This window comes from Mya arenaria, chromosome 11, assembly GCF_026914265.1.
Source record: "Mya arenaria isolate MELC-2E11 chromosome 11, ASM2691426v1".
Lineage (NCBI taxonomy): Eukaryota > Metazoa > Mollusca > Bivalvia > Myida > Myidae > Mya > Mya arenaria.
The window spans coordinates 66,985,594-67,005,057 of NC_069132.1; the positions used below are offsets into that span (position 1 = coordinate 66,985,594).

General features: G+C 34.1%; 1 protein-coding gene across 1 annotated transcript; it reads left to right on the forward strand.

Moving 5' to 3' along the window:
- Positions 1 to 1,318: 1,318 nt before the first annotated feature.
- Positions 1,319 to 7,099, forward strand: LOC128209880 (NPC intracellular cholesterol transporter 2-like). The gene is made up of 4 exons (XM_052914138.1): positions 1,319 to 1,427; positions 4,126 to 4,230; positions 6,361 to 6,533; positions 6,993 to 7,099. The coding sequence occupies exons 1-4, from the start codon at positions 1,343 to 1,345 to the stop codon at positions 7,077 to 7,079; spliced, it is 450 nt and encodes a 149-aa protein (XP_052770098.1). The 5' UTR covers positions 1,319 to 1,342; the 3' UTR covers positions 7,080 to 7,099.
- The last annotated feature ends 12,365 nt before the right edge of the window (positions 7,100 to 19,464 follow it).

Consider the following 19,464-nt stretch of genomic DNA (forward strand, 5'->3'; position numbering starts at 1 on the left):
ATTTCCCATATGATTAACGATAATAAAAGTTTTTTTGCGGTTTCATAGATTTTAACGAAACTTTCGACTACTTAGACCAAATATATAGCAATAAATAATAAGACTTGATGTTAGAAGTATTTTTTAAATGTTTTAAGTAGCATGTATGATTGTAGCATGTATGAGGGTAATAGTAAGCAATTCTCTTAGCAATTATTTTTCTTGTATGTTAGAGTGCGGCAAGGAGAATGTTTATCTCCTTTGCTTTTCTTATTATATTTAAATGACTTAGAAGAATCCATTTACTAATTGGATATGAAGGAATTGAGATGTATATGTTTAAAATGTGTTTGCTGTTATATGCAGATGATATTGTACTATTTTCTCAGACACCAGAAAGCCGGAGTTCACCTTTCCGGAGATCAAATTTTCGCCTATATAATTCAATAGAAAAATATAATCTCCGATAATTTATTCTCCGGCGATCATAAAAATAATAATCTCCGGGATTTCGAACCAAGATTCCAGGACTCCAGGAGATAATAATGATAATAATCCCCGTGAATTAAAAGTCAGAAACATGGATATCATATTTATTTTATTTCTACCCTCTTAACACATACTATATCATATATCTGTCAACGTCATTGGTTTTGCTGCTAAACGATGTGCCTTCATTAAAATCTGTATGACTGTGATATCACTTCCTTTCTATAACTGTTTATTTGTCCACTGATGATGGCGTTTAGATATAAAAACATGATAATGAAAAACGTGGTAATGTCATTTTTATTATTTTATTTGAATATTGGCAAATACTTGATATTTCAATTTTAGTTTCTATCTTTTAAAATGTTATCCAAAAGAAAATGTTCACAGTCAGCAATATTTCTATACTTAAGTAATGTTATATTGATAGTATAACTACGCTGCACTTAACTGTTTAACGAATGTCCTGCTCTGCCTATCAGTAATGTTACATTCTGTGTCATTACAAATGCATATCAGAGACTTCCATATATATTGCAGTGCTTCGAGAAGATAATGTCAAATAAAGCATTGCTTTTGAAGTTTCAGATTAAGGTAACTCACTAATTTTCTGAACATAATTGGTGAATTCTTGTTTAAAAATAAAATGAACTCAAACATTAGGCGCAGCGGATCTAAACGATAATATTTTCGATTCGCTGGCTAACTCAAAATATTGCAAATTGAAAGTAATGGCATATAGCCAAACTTACGTTTCATGCTTGTTATATTTAGTCTTATCTTTGGCATACATTTGCATGTTGATATAAAAGCACGATCTAGATCAATGCAGGTATAGTCGTTGGAGCCCTTTGGACGCCATTCAAGGCATAAGATGATTGCCTTTGTTAAGGTTCAGCTCGTGCTTCTTTCCTGTGTGTTATGTACCGGGATATATCTCAAGCACTTTACAGATTGTGGTAAGATACCAATCAATTATCAGTTATTTTTATCTTTCAATAGAATAATGAATCATTAGAAATGGAATATGGTTTCAGCCTCTCAACTTTATTAAGAACATGTATCTTCAAAATTTATCAAAATGTTAACATCTATAGACCAGACTATAAAAAGATGTTAACGATGTAAGGACAATGTCGCTGATTATTTTTAATGTATTAGAGGAGTTAAACATGGGAAAACATTATAACCGCTATTGTTAATTAGGTTTATAAAAGATGGGTCTATTCATATATCTACGCTTAAACAATCACCATACGTGTTGCAAAATAAAGAATATTACTGTTAATACCAATACACTGAGGAATGTTATGAAACATTGGGAACTCGAGTTGAAAACAAAAATATATTAAAGATAATGCAAGGCTAAATTGTATCTAAATTTACATGTTTAGGAGTCACACTGTCTTAGAATGGCAAAGTTTATCACTCGCTCAAGGCTTTAGCCAACCAAGTATTAAATGCTATATATTCATTAAAATCACTATTTGACGTTGTGGGGATAAGAGAAATACTATTTTACAACATGATCTTGCCTATTCTTAATTACGAAGCAGAAATATGGGGATTTTTTCAAGTCCCTGATATTGAGAAAATGTATCTACAATTTCTAAAACAAATATTAAATGTTAGAGTTCAAACTACAATCGCTTCTGCGTATGGCGAGCTTTGATGTTGCACGGATTCTGAAATAAGGTAAAAAAATGAAGCTTAACTCCACGGTACTTTGGTGCATGAGGTGTATTTGGATAATTTGAATAATAATATTCGAAGATCATGGACATAAGCTGTAGAGCAATTGTTCAATAATTTAGGTTTAAACTATTTATGGAATAATGATGATATTTTAAGTTTGGATAATCCGGTCTTTACAGATAATATTAAATCGATATACCTTTCACAATAGCAACTTGATAAATCTAATACATGTACATCCAATTTACAAACATCCTATTTAGATCTGCAACTCGAAGTTAAGGAAGATATATTGAGTATCTATCTTTATGATAAACGTGATGATTTTAATTTTTAAATAATTAATTACCCTTCTTTAGATGGAAATGTTCCTAGTTCACCAACATATGGTGTTTTTGTTGCACAGTTGATGAGATTCGCTAAAATATGTACAGTTGTCAAAAATTTCAGCTCTCGCAGTAAACTTATGACGGAAAATCTTCTTTAACAGGGTTTCACATATTATAAATTAAGGAAAACTTTCTCCAAATTTGTTAATGGTCATAATATTATATCAAAGTACAATAGTAGTCTTAAATCGCTGATTGCTAATAGTATTGCTCATCCCAATTTTTATGGTGATATTTTAAAGAAAATTCGTAAAATTAAAATGTTTCCAGCAGTTAGCTGGGCAGATTGACTCAATGAATTGCTTGGATTTTATTTAAATCGTGGATATAAAGGCAATATTTTGAAGAGAACTTGCCTTCTAGTTTATGAAGATGAATTCCTGAAAACAAAATATAGGGTTGAATATAGCATCCTGACCTAACTAAGCTTTCCGTCCTTTAATTTGATGAATATTTTGCCGATTCATGTAATCTTTAAAACCGCCTTTGACTGGCTCGGAATGTTTTGGCATGTGACGTCATTTTCTTCAAATATTTTACATAGGTAATCATTTAGAAGAAAAGATGAGCTGATATATGTCGCTTTTACTTTTTAATAATGTTTTCTTTATTTGTTCCCAGTTTTGGTACAATGATGCTTTTTATTATGACACTCTATGATCACAGAGTTTTAAACCTTTTATTTTCTAAGGCAGACTGTGTGTGATGCTCATAGTTTCAAACAATGACTGCATCGTACTTGGGGTTTACCTTTTAGTTTATTATTATTATTTGTTTTATTAGTAAGTTTCCTCAAGTTGATGCATACTTGGATAAGATTAACCGTTACGTTGTTTTCTTTATTCAGGATTGTTGCGATAAGAGTGATGTTTGTACACTTAAACTGGTTTAAACCCCCAGTAGATTTACATTCTTTACTGACCGTTCCAAGGCGGTAACTAATAATCCTTGATAAACATACCTATTTTTTTCATATAGTATATATGCACTGTGCTGTTTGTGGAGTTTTGTGCTGTTGTTCCATGTTTCTTGTTTGTGACTTTTTGTTTTTGTGTCCTATTTCATTGGCGTTTACCCTGTGCAATTAAACGGGGTTTATGTTTAAACTTATGGCTACTGAGCTTGTTTCTGCAGTTTTTCACATAAGTATTGTATTATTATTAATATGCAATTATAAGATGGCTTAGGTTTATAAATACTGCCGAAAGGGAGTCGTTTCGTCAGTTTTCAAGCGTTGAAATAATGAACTTTTTTTCTTGAATGATCAGTATGTAAAATAGCAAATACTCTTTGTCATTAAATTAGCATGCTCTTCCCAGGTAAGTTTGTAAATGTATCAGCAAAATGGAATGGTGATGGACTTGAATGTTTGTGATACTAAACACTTTAATTGTTTAGACCAGCCACTGTAGATGTGTTTTAACATTAATATTGAAAAGATGGTTAATAAATATCATGATAAAGATGATGATGATGACTACGATGATGAGGATGATGAGGATGATGATGATGATGATGATGATGCTGATTTATGAATAATATAAAGAAAATTTCTTGTTGATTTAATCGACAGGAGGCCACGGAACCATACATTCGATTCTGCTTGAGCCTTGTGATAGTGAGCCATGTCACATTTTTGAAGACACCACTTACCATGGAACTGTCAACTTCACTGCAGGTTTGAAAATTACACGTTTTAATTTTCGCTGGTATTTTGTTGTTGTTTTTTTATCCTATTTTCCTTCTGTTTATTTTTAATGTAACACAGTTCCTTTGAAATCGACTATGTACCGGATCTTATCCAAAAATGATGTATTTGTGCCATCGGAATAGGACCCGAAAATTAGACTGACTCAGACATAGAGATATCGACCCCTTATCAATTATAGACCCTATATAGTATGCAAACAACAATAAAGAAGACCTTCAAGTATATACTACCATCAATGGCTCTGCTAAAATCTTTATAAATCACATGCAACATGTTTCTTTTACCAATTTTCAACAATGAACAAAAAGTTGTTATCAAATGGAACAACAAGAAATTGTCTACGATAGTTTTTTATTGCGCATACTAAAACAAATGTTTACGTGTTTACTTACTTAAACCAAAAACACAACAAAATTTTCACCAAAACACCAGCAGAAATAACACTACCGCCACTAACAACATACGTTGCTACCAAGTACATCACTATCATGAAACATAACTACCAATAACAATAGCACTATCACTACCAACAAAAACATCTTTTCTATATCATTTGGGTGAACAAAACAAAACACACAATTAAAAGCGATACTCCGGTAACAGTTCAAATCCCGGGCTGAATTAAAAGGAAATGTAAGGACGATGTCGCAAATTGAGTTAACTAAATTGATTTGCAAATGTATTTCTCTTAAACATTTAATCGTATCTTATTTTGTACCATATCTTTATCAAATTTCTTGTTGTCATATTGCGCCGTGAGTTATATGAAATGAAAATCGGAAAACTTGGAAATGTGGTAGTAATTAAAAAACATGAAATCAGTGGTAAATCCGAACGGGAAATACATTGTTCGGATTGTTGACTGGGAGTTTTGTAATAGTATATTGAAAATACACAGCTCGAATTGGAATAGGATAACATGAAAAATAATTTCAATTTGAGGTCAAGTATCAATGACGTATCAAAGGGATTATGTAGGAAGTCAAACATTAAGACATTTATATTGAACTTAAAAGTGTGTCTTTAAATGAACAAGCTCAATGGTTTTCATACTGATCTCGTCCTTAACAAGACAAAGTTCATTGTGTTGGTACAACACGTTTAGAAGTATTTTATAAACCCTATAAAAGATGAACATCTAAACGGTTTTGCCCGTAAGTAAGGTTTGAAATTAAAATACACACTAAAACACACACACACATTCATTGAATTATTTTATAGTGGTTTCCAAATGCAATCTACGTACGATATTCTAGAATTATTTCAGTTGTATGTATTAACTATGGTATAATCGCCAAAGCATACAATTCCTGTTAGTCAGTGGTATTCATTATTTTTATAGCGTTACAACATGGATGGTTAGACACACTTGTCCTCTTAAAAGGAGGTAGAGTTTTGTATGCATTCTCACCAAAATGTCAGTGATGTTCTTATGACAAACAAAGGGGGGGGGGGGGGGGGTGATAAGGCAGAACCAATCGGCCAGGAAACAGTTGAGTGATAACCATCAAGTTTGAAAAATAGGAATGGAACCATTAAAGAAGAGTGTCATATTTGACGAGAAAAAAAACGTAGAATTGTGTATAAAATCAACAAGTTCATTTGTAAACATCACCAGACAATCCACAGTATGTTCAATAAATTTAAATAATGATACCAAACCGTGTTGTTGTTTTTTAAATTTAAAGAAAAAGTGCATTTACCGAGCAAGGGTTGTGCCAGAAAAGGTACTTTTCCTTTTTTATCCGCAAATTTTGATTGCAACCGAATATATTTGCCACTTACTGTTTGCATCAAACCATATTACGTTTTGCCACGGGCTTCATTCTTACACAAATTCCTTATCTGAACGGTGTCCATGATTATCTATCTACCTTGCTGGATAAAATACAACGATATGTATCAATATACACAAGCTATGTATGAAAACACGTACCTTGGCAATATGGTACGAAACATCCCCTTGTGATTTAATGTATATACACTGACGTTTTAAGCTCGTTGTAAATAATTTTAAATGTTCGGCTATAGAGGAGTGAGTGCATTTACTTTTACATCCATTTTATATGACCTCATATTTGTTATACCTTATTTTAGGTTTCAACAGTCAGACCGCACTCAACAAGGCTACAGCAGAAATTGCAAATGCATGGGGTCCTTTCCATGTGACACCAGAAGACGCATGTGGGCACGGAATCATATGTCCAGTCGTGAAGGGAGAAACTTACACCTACACTGCTGATGCTGTACCAAAAAATTTCAATTCATCCGTACGTTACAATATAAACGTTTATTAGCGTCTCATACATAGATGTTCAGATTCAATGTGTTCTGCTTTAATTGGCATGTAGATACCTTTTTTGGTGAGGTTTGAACAAAATGGATTCACCTCGCTCAATTTTGGTATACTTTTTCCACGATCTGTCATCAGAAGCAGAAGTTATCTGCCAATCGTGTTCGTGTATTTCCTATCGGGGATAAAAGCTCTTTTTTAAAAAATCTCGTTAATGTGTAATGAATTTTATTTTGTCGTTCGCATATAATTTGAATAAACGTCAAAACTTCAAAAACATGTAGACCACGAACACAATTTATTAATTCAGAAGCGATCTTGAATTTCCAAAGTTCTCCCGTGTTCTTATCGAAAACCAATAGTAGTGACTACAGTGAAAAAGTAATTATTCACTGCTACTTAGACTATCTAGAAATGCAATTTTTTTCTCCTTCAGATAAGAACCGTTGCAAAGTGGATGGTTGTTGGTGACAATAACGAATACTTGATATGCTGGGATTTTCCTGTATTTCTCAATGTTTAATACAAAAAGAAAAATTGTCATCATCGTCATTGTTATCACCACAACAACAATCATCATTATCATCAACATCGCCAACCTCGGCGTCGTTGTCGTCATCGACATTGTTATCACCACAACAACAATCATCATTATCATCAACATCGCCAACCTCGGCGTCGTTGTCGTCATCGACATCATCATCATCTACTAACATAAGGATACATGTACAGTACAGTCGTATAATAACTCAGCATCAAAAGAATACGATTAAAACATACCCTAGAAAGGTTTCCAAAGGTTGTAGGCTTATTTACGTCTTCACCTTCAAATTGTTGGGTTTACTGGGCATTGGCACAACACGAGTTGAAGTAGATAAAGTCAAAATGTATTGATAAGCCGTTTTACAAATTGTCAATTGCGAAATTCAAAATAAATGATTTAAAAAAAAATACTATTGCTGCAGAGACAAACGATTGCTAACACAAATTACAATTTGCAAACAGACTTAAAGCGCGTGCAAAATCATTTCATAATATCGCGTTCACCATGTCATTTGAAACAAAGATACCATAAAATACGGTTTCGAGCAGGCAGCAAGCATCTAAACATCAAAGCTGATGGTGTGCTACCTTGCCGACCTAGTGAACGGAACTTAAAACTACGATTATACGATTTCTCGGTTGATGTTAAACCCTTAAGAGCCCGTCTCTCTAGCAGTAACTTATGATACATCGAAGTATAAGCTAACTTGCAGATGTCTGCAGGCGATCTAGGAAGGCTTTAACAGGCAATAAACATTGCACTTCATTTGAAATTCATTTCAATAATTCAAAACAATCAATACATCAAAATACTTGTCCGGATGTCCAGTTGTCCGCAGTGGCTACTCGTTTCTCACCATGGCGACCTGGGTTGGATTCCCAGCTTCGGCCCATGTGAGTTTGGTTGGTAGTCACAATGTTTGTTTGCCTTCAAAGAATACTAGACACTTAAAAATAAAATATCATCTAAGCAAGAATGAAAATTATATGAGACTATTGTGTCTAATATAAGCACCGTTATCAGATTCCGAAAAGGCATGATTTCAACAATAACTACCATTACTATTTCAACGTTAACGTAATCAACCAGTTTCAATAAATTATATATTTTATGAAACTCCATACTCTGCACTGGAACTTACTACATTCAGTTGCTTCACGTAGGCCAAAAACCTTTATTTCATCTTGGCACAGCCTCTTCCGTTTGACACATGATTTATGGCTATGAAACCTCCTCTGTCAAAGAATCTAGCACTTTACCATGAATACTATTTCAATGATTGATATACTTATTGAATACGACCCGTAGCGTTTGTATGCATCTTATTGTATTATTTATTTAAGTCATCCCATTAAAAGAATAGTGTGCTTTTTTTCAATCAATGTAATGATTCCAAAATTGTTTTTGCCATAGCGAGATCAAGTGCAATGCATTTTAGCCATTTGTTATTACATTTTGGACGAAATCGAGAAATTCAATATTCAACCAAAAGATTACAAGTATCGCCATTCATTTGTTATTCATGGCCACCGAAATTAAGTGTGAGAAGTACTGTTTCATTAATTGTATACGACAAAGGAGAGCATTTACTGAGCATACGATGTTTTTATTCATGATCGTAGGTAACGCTTATTTATTCATTTGTGCCAAGCATACGAGTAGCTGTTGCGTTCATCTTCCTGGTTTAAATGGAAGAATATACATGTATCGAAATTGTTTTGGATATTAAAGAAAACCAGAAGCATGCAATTTGTTATGTAATAGTTTTAACTGCATCTCTATATTTATGTCTGCGGCTTTATCTAAAACGTAAATTTAACATTTTATGTATGGATGATCCTTCATTTACTCGTAATATGATATTTATATACCCTTTCGAATTTAAACTCAATCAATTACACACTTCTGATCAAGATGCTTCGTTTACAGATTGTAAGTCGATCATCAAACTCCATGACAAGCGGAAAGATTTTAACTTTGACATAGTGTATTATCCTTATTTGGACGGCACTGTTCCAATGTCACCATCATATCAATTTGTTAGATTCGCTAAAGTATGTTTTGACGTGGTTTTGTTCCCGTAGACAATTAAGGTGGAACGCGACTATGATTTTTTTTTCGAGTTACTGTCTAAAAATTGGTATACGAATAGAAGAGCATATGCCCAGTTAGGAACTGTTTTTACTTTTTCAATATTCGGAACAATTTTGAATCTACGAGTCCTCAAAATATGCCACTGACGTCAATTTTGAGACGTCTGTCATATTTTTGCGTTCCAGCTACAATAACCGATATTTTCATCAATTCTTCGTTTACAGCTATGAAATTTCAACGTCAAGTGCGTCTTGTGAAAACGTTCACGCTCATATATTTTTCTTTCTTTTGTTGAACGTTATTGTTTCTAAATTCGTCTATAACGTCATTTTTCGCGGGAAAAACGGCGTCGTGTTTCGCTGAAAAAAGTGTGCCTTTCTTTAATTCTTAAAAAAACTGCTCGTTTAATTTTTGATTTTTTTAAATACATGTATTCAATGTTTTATTACAAATCGCCTGATATCAAGAAAAGGGTACCTCACCGACTTCGTTTTTGCGCAGTATCAAATAATCTAACCCCTATACCTGTTTCTGTTCAATACGTAGTGTATTTAAACGTTTAGCATGACGTTAATCGAATTGTTTTTGTTTATTAAATGGAATGTCTGATCAGTTTTATGTTAGGGATATTTGTTATTGTTGTTGTACAAAATATCTAATTCCACACAAGACGGGCGCTGAATAACCAGCTTTATAAATTAATGACTTAAATCTGGCGGCTATTTTAATGAGAGGCTTTCTTAATTATTAAGCAATCTCATTTGCCGAATTATAATATTTTGATAATACACATCAATAATCGTTCCAGTCACTATGCTATGAGCTGTAACTATGCTGATTAGTGCTTTGTTTTTATATATACATCTACAGTAATAACGCAACCAATTTCTTTAATAAGTGTCAGTAGAGATCTGAAGTTATATATTCAGTTATAAGGCTCTAAACTTCATACACAAAATATAACTATCAAACCAAAAATTGATAATCGACAGAAATCTGCATTGTAATAAGCACAAACGGATCCCGGCAGTAGAGGGGGTACAGCCCCCCCCCCCCCCCTTAAAATCATCCAAGTTTTCTTCTGTATGTCACTATCGGAGAAAAATGTAATAGTATACAAATCTATTATATACGCGACTATAGAGTTCAGTGTTTTGAATCTAAGTTTGATGTAGTCAATCGGTTATCGTTGAATAAAAACATATTCAATTAATAAATTCCACTAATAGGGGTAACGATATTATTGACTAAGTTTGGTAGTGAATATAACTTGAACATTTTCAACGAGGGTCATTTGTTACGCAACGGTTTGGGGAGGGGTGGGGGATGGTCAGTTCTTGACGTTAAAAATGTCATTCTTTGAACAGAAAGAAAATGACTCATGTGGTTTATAACGGGGTCAAAATAACAAACATTTATTCTGACTGATAAACCCTTACTTCTTACTAAATAATAAACTCATGCAAAATATTATTCACTGATTACAAAACAGGGATTTAGGTATCATAAATTGAGTTCTTCGTAAAGCATTACGACGTGATATTACTTTACATTAACAATTTTTGACTAGAGAACAAGGTAACTCTGAATCCCAACTCCCGCCTGGTTTATGTACGCATAAAATTGATATTTAAAACATTGTTTTTACGAAGATACATCTGTACGAATGAATGCAAAATACAATAACCGTTTGATTTCTATACATATGTACCTTTTAACCATAAACAAGAAAAATCTTACTCCCCCGGCAACCAACTGGTTGGTTTGATATTCGCGAATAACCGACTGGAAATGGTCGAATATCCGATTGGCGAATGTACAAATAAGTGAATTCAAAAGTCAATATACACGTCAACATCTCACATTGTTTATTTTTCGAATTCCCAACTGGCAACTAGCAGGTAGTTAAATATTCGAATCCTCAACTGGCAACTACACATGTAGCAGGTAGTTGAATATTCGAATCCCCAACTGGCAACTAGCCGGTAGCTAAATAATCGATTCCCACACTGGCAACAAGCTGGTAGTTGAATATTCGAATTTCCAAATGGCAACTAGCTGGAAGTTGAATATTTCAATCTCATACTAGCTGGTAGGTAAACATTCGAATCCCCAACTACCAACAAGCAGGTAGTTGAATATTGATATTCCCAATTGGCAACTAGCAGATAGTTGAGTATTCGAACTGGCAAAAAGCTGGTAGTTGAATATTCGAAGCCCAAAGTGGCAGCTAGCTGGTAGTTGAATATTCGATTCCCCAACTGGCAACTAGCAGGTACTTGAATATTCGATTCTCCAACTGGCAACTAGCTGGTTGTTGAATATTCGAATCCCCAACTGGCAACTAGCTGGTAGTTAATTTTCGTATCCCTAACTGGCAACTAGCTGGTAGTTGAATATTTGAATCCCAAACTGACAACTAGCTGGTAATTGAACATTCGAACGTCAACTGACAACTAGCTAGTAGTTGAATATTCGATTCCCCAATTGACAACTAGCTGGTGGTTGAATATTCAAACGCCAACTGGCAATTAGCAGGTTGTTGAGTATTCGAATCCCCAACTGGCAACTAGCTGGTAGTTGAATATTCGAACGCCAATTACCAATAGCAGGTAGTTGAATATTCAAATACCCAACTGGCAACTAGCTGGTAGTTGAATATTTGAGTCCCACACTGGCAACTATCTGGTAGGTGAATATTCGAATTCCCAACTGGCAACTAGCTGGTAGTTGAATATTTGAGTCCCACACTGGCAACTAGCTGGTTCTTAAATATTCGAATGCCAACTGGCAACTAGCAGGTAGTTGAATTTTCGAATCCCTAACTGGCAACTAGCTGGGAGTACATTGTCGGCTATATCCTCATTATCGCCATACGAAAAGCCAAAGGTAACGTTTAAACTAAGTTAGTTTCAACTTATTTATTTTACAACGATTTAAAAAAAAGTTATTAAAACACTATTTCAATCACGTTGGCAGGATGTCTCGCGAGAGTGTGGTCATGTCATGTGGATGAAATCGGGTAAATGGATGAAACCTACTTATCTAGCTTGACCAGAATGATGATGATGAAGATGATGATGATGATGATGATGATGATAATAATGATGATGATGATGATGATGATGATGATGATGATGATGATGATGATCATATCAAAATGGCATCAGAATTTCTAACTTTCTACTTCCATAATTATTTGAATCCACTTTTAATCAAATGAGCAAAGCCAATAGTTCACTAAGCAACGCATGAGAACATCACATATTCTTTTCATTTACTGTGACCCATTATACTTAGGACACAGGGCAGAGCATTGACAAGAGACGCTATGTATACCCTATTCCGAAAATTACTGTTGTAGTAGCTGCCTCAATATACACGAAATAAAACGTTCATATAAAATTATGTATGCCGTTCATACAATTGTGACTAGCATACGAGTGATTGTTTTTTATGTGTTGAAATGCACGTAAATACAAGTATTGAAACTATTTGACATATTTAAGTACGTATCAGACGTCATATCAGTGAAATAGAAGCCGTAACGGATAATTTGTATGCAATGTTTCTATTTATAATTGTCTTATTTTTATTTTTGCACATTGTTAAAATGAAGATAAAAAATGTATTATTAACATATTCTGGTTATATATTAGAAGACCCAGGTATTCGTCGTCTGTGTTTGTAGTCCTGCTGCGCCTGGGCCCACAGTATCAAATGTAATGCTAACGGAATAAAACAGTTTCGTAAACGGGCAGACTTTTATTCGACCGCGTGGTGACAACGACGTACTAACGTGGTCAAAATGACAATAAATGTAGAGACGCAAGTAAAAATAGACAGATGTACGTCTATCTGATAAATACAACTGCATCTGCCTGTAGTTTTTAAACTTTATCCCAAATTCAAGTAAAAATATAACGTCAGCGTGCACTGGGCTTGAAGAAAATTTGAACGATGTCATTTCCGAAATAACGTTACGGTTATTTTATATCCTTTAAAGTGACACTCTTATTCAATATTAATGCATACACATGTATAACAAACATATACTTTGACTGATAAACCTTTAACTACCTATTTAATACTTAGTAATGCATTTCTGATAAATATTAATTACTGATAACAAAATTGTAACCCTGTATTTAATAGCTGAAAACGCAAAAATATTAATTGGTTGGTGAATGCTAAAGGATTTACTGTGATCTGCTATAATCTCAAATGGTAGAAATACTGTGTGTTATGCGCATTTCTTTGAAATTAAAATATTGTTTTCGACATTTATTCATCCTTTTGGAATAATAAAACAATATTATTAAGTGTGGGAAATCTTATGTGGTAGTAAGAGTGCATCTTTAAGGCATACACTTAAAAGGAAAATAAAATGTTTGAAGAGATGGCAATACATTTCACCTCTTGAAAAACAAAATTAAACATTTCTCCCGTGGCTACGCTAATTGTAAAATAAAGCTTTTGGTGCTCACTCGGTGTAACGTATTGCGAGTTAACGCTTAAGCAAACAATTATCCTCTAATTACCAGCTTTTATGTTGTTATTCATTCTCACGCAGAATAATGATTACGGAGTGAAATCGCAGTGTGTACTAACCACAAGTTATAACCGCATAATGTTCATTTTCTAAGATCGATTAATACTGTTTTATCTGTGTATTACACTGCAGACGAAACACTAGATTTCTTTGGTAGACTAAGATGATGTAAAGGCGGCACTGCCATTATGTTTAGAAATAATTATAGTATTATTAAGCTTTATTACATTGACAGTAAAAGAGATGTCAGTATCGAAATTCAAACAAACATGAAGGTACCGACATAAATGAATTTCTCCCTGGAACACAAAAAAGTGTATTGCTTGAAATAAGTACACGTTTGAAAATACCTCAAAATACCCGAATGTTATTCACACTCAGATTTCTCTACTAACTGATGATAACACACAATCCGAAGCTGACAAGCACTGACCGGAGAGTATCACTAGCATGCTGTACAACATGGATGTCAACACGCGCAAAAATAAGTTCTTCTCTTATGCCGCCGTTGGATTAGCGAAGGAAGACCCCGTAGGGAACAGTCCCACGCACACATACACTACAGATAAGCAAAACTAAGTTTAGAAAAACAAAGCTTGACGCCATTGAAACTCATTAAAAAATATTCTTTGACGTGCTGAACAAAACGGCAGAGCTGGGCTACAAACTGTTCTAGAAACGTTTTGATAAAAAAATCCAAAAAGTCAAATATTTGCTCACAGGTTATCAATAACAGCACATCGTTCATTAACACTTACGATGCGGAAGAATGTATGCACCACTTTGCAAATACAGTTAGCTACACAAATGGTCAATATCGTCAGTTGCCAGGACAGAATTGAACGTTAACACCAAAAGTGAGATGCAAGGTTCTTGCCATTATATCACTTGCCCTTTCACGACAGAAGAATAACAAAAGGTCACACACTCGCTCGCTTATCACAAAAGCCAAGGTCATGATGGTATCATGAACAAGCATATCTAACTAGGTGGACCAACGATCATAAGTGCACTCACATTTATTGAATGAAGGTATAAAGCACTAGTCAATTCCAATAATGGAGAACCAGCGTCTTGATCCCGACCTATATAGACAAAGGCAAAAATAAGCGAGATTCCTCAAGCTAAATACCAATTTTCCTGTATCCTGCTTTTGTAAAAGCTTAAACGGATCTGACAACAGCATTTACCCTCCAAACAAACGATTTATCAAGCCGTTACCAAAAGAAGTCACGCGTACGGGGCATGTTTAGATCAAACGGATCCAGTTACTTATTATAACAGTTGCTGCCTAGTCCTTTATTTTTGTAATAATTTTCTTATTGTCATTAAAGTGGTATTTACTATCATTTGGGTAATCACTGTAATCTAAGCGGTGTTTATCAGCATGGTAATCCTCAAATGCATCTTTTTTTCATACCAAAGAGAGTCAGTGTCTGTAAAAAGTAGGATTACATTATATTATCCATACTTCTTTAAAATGTAATTGTAATGAAAACTTTTACGAAGCTTTTCCATTGATTTCACGAAAACTGAGTTATTTATCAATTTAAAAAAGTATGTTTTTTAAATGCAGTTTTGGCGTGAGTCCTTATTTGTGTATTAAAGGGACTGTAACGAATCTCAGGACAATTATTTAATAAAATGTTTTACTCTTTGATATCATAATTGTAAAAAAAATACCAAAATGTCAAATAAAATCGAGTCGGAGGCCGAGTTCGAACCGGTGTCGCCAAAATTGCAGTCCAGTGTCGAATCAACTGTGCTACCCTACGAAGGCTTACCCTAAACGTTTGGAATATTTAAGCTATATACCTTACTTGGTAATATCACGTGATAACATCGACTAGCCAAACACGCAAAAGGAATGAATTCTACTAGGTAGACATACCTAGTAATCTTTTTTTAATGGTAAAATACGAAAAAACAGCGAAAAATAAATTAATTGTAAAGTATGTGATATTTCAGTAAGTAAGTTTCAATGCACTGTACACATCGATACCAGGTTTATGTCAGTTTTTTACTCTTTTTTTCGCTTTTTCATCATACGGAGTACAGCCACTTTAATGTCAATATATTCTTTAAACCACACTCTTTCATCAAATTGTTATACTTTGTGCACTTTACTTAGTTGCATTTCAATGTTGACATACAAATTAACATTCTTTTTGTGAAGTACCTAATTATCTATGTTAAAGAGTTTAAGAGTTTTGGGATTAGTTTTGTTGTCTTATCACCCGTTGAGTAAAATTTGCTTTTAAGGTTTTGGCAGTTGGGAGATAACCATTTATCTTTTACCACGAACTTTTCAGGTGCTAATGGATATTCGGACTGTAGGTCATGTATTTCCGTTGGGTATTCAAGATCATATTCAATAATGGTATTGTCTTTTAGTTCCTTAAAGTCTTTTAGATCCTTGAAGTATTTTTGAAGTCTTTTAGATCCATGAAGTCTTAGATCCTTAAAGTATTTTGAATCCTTGGAGTCTTCTCGGTCCATCCATCCAAAGTTAACTGTTGGAAGTGGTTGACTCATTTCCCATCCGTATAAGTTATTGGCATTAAGGTTCATTATGTACTTATCATCTTCCTTCTCATTATAATTACCAATGTACTTGTTATTTGCTTTTTAATATATATTAGAGATGTAGCTTATGCACCCGCGTAGTCCTTTTTCAATCGTTAAATGCAAGTCAATATCAGTAATTAAATCTAGTTCTATTATTGTCATTATGCAGACATGCATCCCGAGCGAGACAAGGAGACCAAAAGTAGTGACATGGTTCTAATTTGTAGTATTCAATACAAGTCTTTCCAAAGTTTTGAAAAACAAACTAATTAATGAACATCTGTCTTTAAGTAGAGATCACTATTATCTCCAATTGCCTCACAGCCAAATGATTTCTAGGATCGTTTTCACTCATATGAATTAAATTGTTTAAATTTCTGTGTTGGGCTTCAAGTAGAGATCACTATTATCTCCAATTGCCTCACAGCCAAATGATTTCTAGGATCGTTTTCACTCATATGAATTAAATTGTTTAAATTTCTGTGTTGGGCTTCAAGTAGAGATCACTATTATCTCCAATTGCCTCACAGCCAAATGATTTCTAGGATCGTTTTCACTCATATGAATTAAATTGTTTAAATTTCTGTGTTGGGCTTCAAGTAGAGATCACTATTATCTCCAATTGCCTCACAGCCAAATGATTTCTAGGATCGTTTTCACTCATATGAATTAAATTGTTTAAATTTCTGTGTTGGGCTTCAAGTAGAGATCACTATTATCTCCAATTGCCTCACAGCCAAATGATTTCTAGGATCGTTTTCACTCATATGAATTAAATTGTTTAAATTTCTGTGTTGGGCTTCAAGTAGAGATCACTATTATCTCCAATTGCCTCACAGCCAAATGATTTCTAGGATCGTTTTCACTCATATGAATTAAATTGTTTAAATTTCTGTGTTGGGCTTCAAGTAGAGATCACTATTATCTCCAATTGCCTCACAGCCAAATGATTTCTAGGATCGTTTTCACTCATATGAATTAAATTGTTTAAATTTCTGTGTTGGGCTTCAAGTAGAGATCACTATTATCTCCAATTGCCTCACAGCCAAATGATTTCTAGGATCGTTTTCACTCATATGAATTAAATTGTTTAAATTTCTGTGTTGGGCTTCCAATAAGGCCTTTTTCTCTTCAATATGAGTTTTATTTAGCAAAATAACGGTGCATCCAACCAACCCGCTTACCACTTTTAAAACGTTGCTTATATCCACAAAGATTAGAGCTTCTTCTATATGCTTCGACTTATTTGGTTAAACGAGTTTAAAGCTGTCATACATTTTCTATTTAAAATATGTCATTATGTTGTTGTTTTTAAAAGCAGCACTGGTAAGGTCTCACAATGTTTATCCAAGTATGGGCTCTTCAATAAAGAAATGTACATCCTTTATCTAGCATCAGTTGTTACTACATGTAAATTGTAGCAAACACTGCATATTGTCATTGTCGTAAAATGAAAAAGATCTTGAAAGGGAAAGCCCTAAGTTAGCATGATCTTTTAGTAAAGCATCTGATGATTTTGAAATAAAGTGATAAAACATTGGCATTAAAAATACTGACCATTGGACCACTGATAGTGCTTCATCCACCACAATTGCTCACAGACGCTGTCGGGACTGACTGCACCACAATTGCTCACATACGCTGTCGGAACTGACTGCACCACAATTGCTCACAGACGCTGTCGGAACTGACTGCACCACAATTGCTCACAGACGCTGTCGGAACTGACTGCACCACAATTGCTCACAGACGCTGTCGGAACTGTCTGCACCACAATTGCTCACAGACGCTGTCGGAACTGACTGCACCACAATTGCTCACAGACACTCGTACACCCATGTTATAAAATAGTTTTGAATTTTGTAATCAAGAAAGGTAATTTGGTATTTTTTGATACCATATATGATATGAACAGCATTTAAACCATTAACTTGTATACATTTTTCCGTGTTAAGTAGAGAAACAGCAATGTGTTAGTAAGGGTCACGTTGTGTAAGAAATGTAAGGCTTTTTCGGGTTTTAACAGCCTTTGAAAAATTAAAGCGTCATGTTTATGATACAAAAATGAGATTCGACAATGCTGGAAGGGTTAATTTACGACTAGTTCTAAAAATGTTTTGATGAATGTACGGCACTTTACATCTCCGTATATCGTGAGCAGACGGACACGTAAGGTCTCCGTACATGTTGAGTGTACGGGAATTTATGCTCTTCCGTACACTTTGAGAGTACGGGATTATACCAATCCCGTTCACGATGAATATATGGGCTTATACATTTCCCGTATATTATGGATGTACGGAAATATACAAGTTCACATACACGCTGAGTGTACGGAAAAGTAACAATTCCCGTACATTATGGATATACGGAAATGTACTCTTTCCCGTACACCCATGCTTTAAGATAATATTGAATTTTGTAATCAAATAAGGTTAATTGTTCTTTCATTTGACAGCATATATGATATGAACAAAATTTATACCTTTGACTTGCAGAGAAACGGGAAATGTAAGTAAGAGTCACGTTTTGTAGCAATTGTAAATGCTTTCTGGGTTTTAACAGCCTTTGATAAAATTAAAGCAACATCTTCATGATACAGAAGAATAAGATTTGACAATGCTGAGTGGTGTTACATTTGACAGCATATATGATACGATCGACATTTTTTACATATACCATTGACTTATTCGTTATTCCGTGTTTCGCAGAGTAACAGGAGTCGCGTTTTGTAGAAATATTAACGCTTTAATGTGTTTTAACAGCCGATGAAGAAATTACAATGGCATTCATATGATACAAAATAATTGAATTCGACAATGCTGGGTGGATAAATTCACAGCTAGATTCCGGGAATGTTTATTTTCCCGTACATGATGAATATACGAGCGTGAACAAATCCCGTATATTATGGGTGTTTGGAAATATACAAGTAACATTACCCGTACAAAGTGGAAACACGGACAAGTTGTGTTTCCCGTACACGCTTAGTGTTCGGGAATGTTTAGTTTCCCCGTATATGATGAATATACCAATGGGGCATATAGGCTATGAGGGTTCACTCCTAAATGTTAGGACTAATACATATATAAACATATAAGGCTTAATCGCTTTAAGTAAATCGTAGGAATTAACTTTTTCATTTTTCAG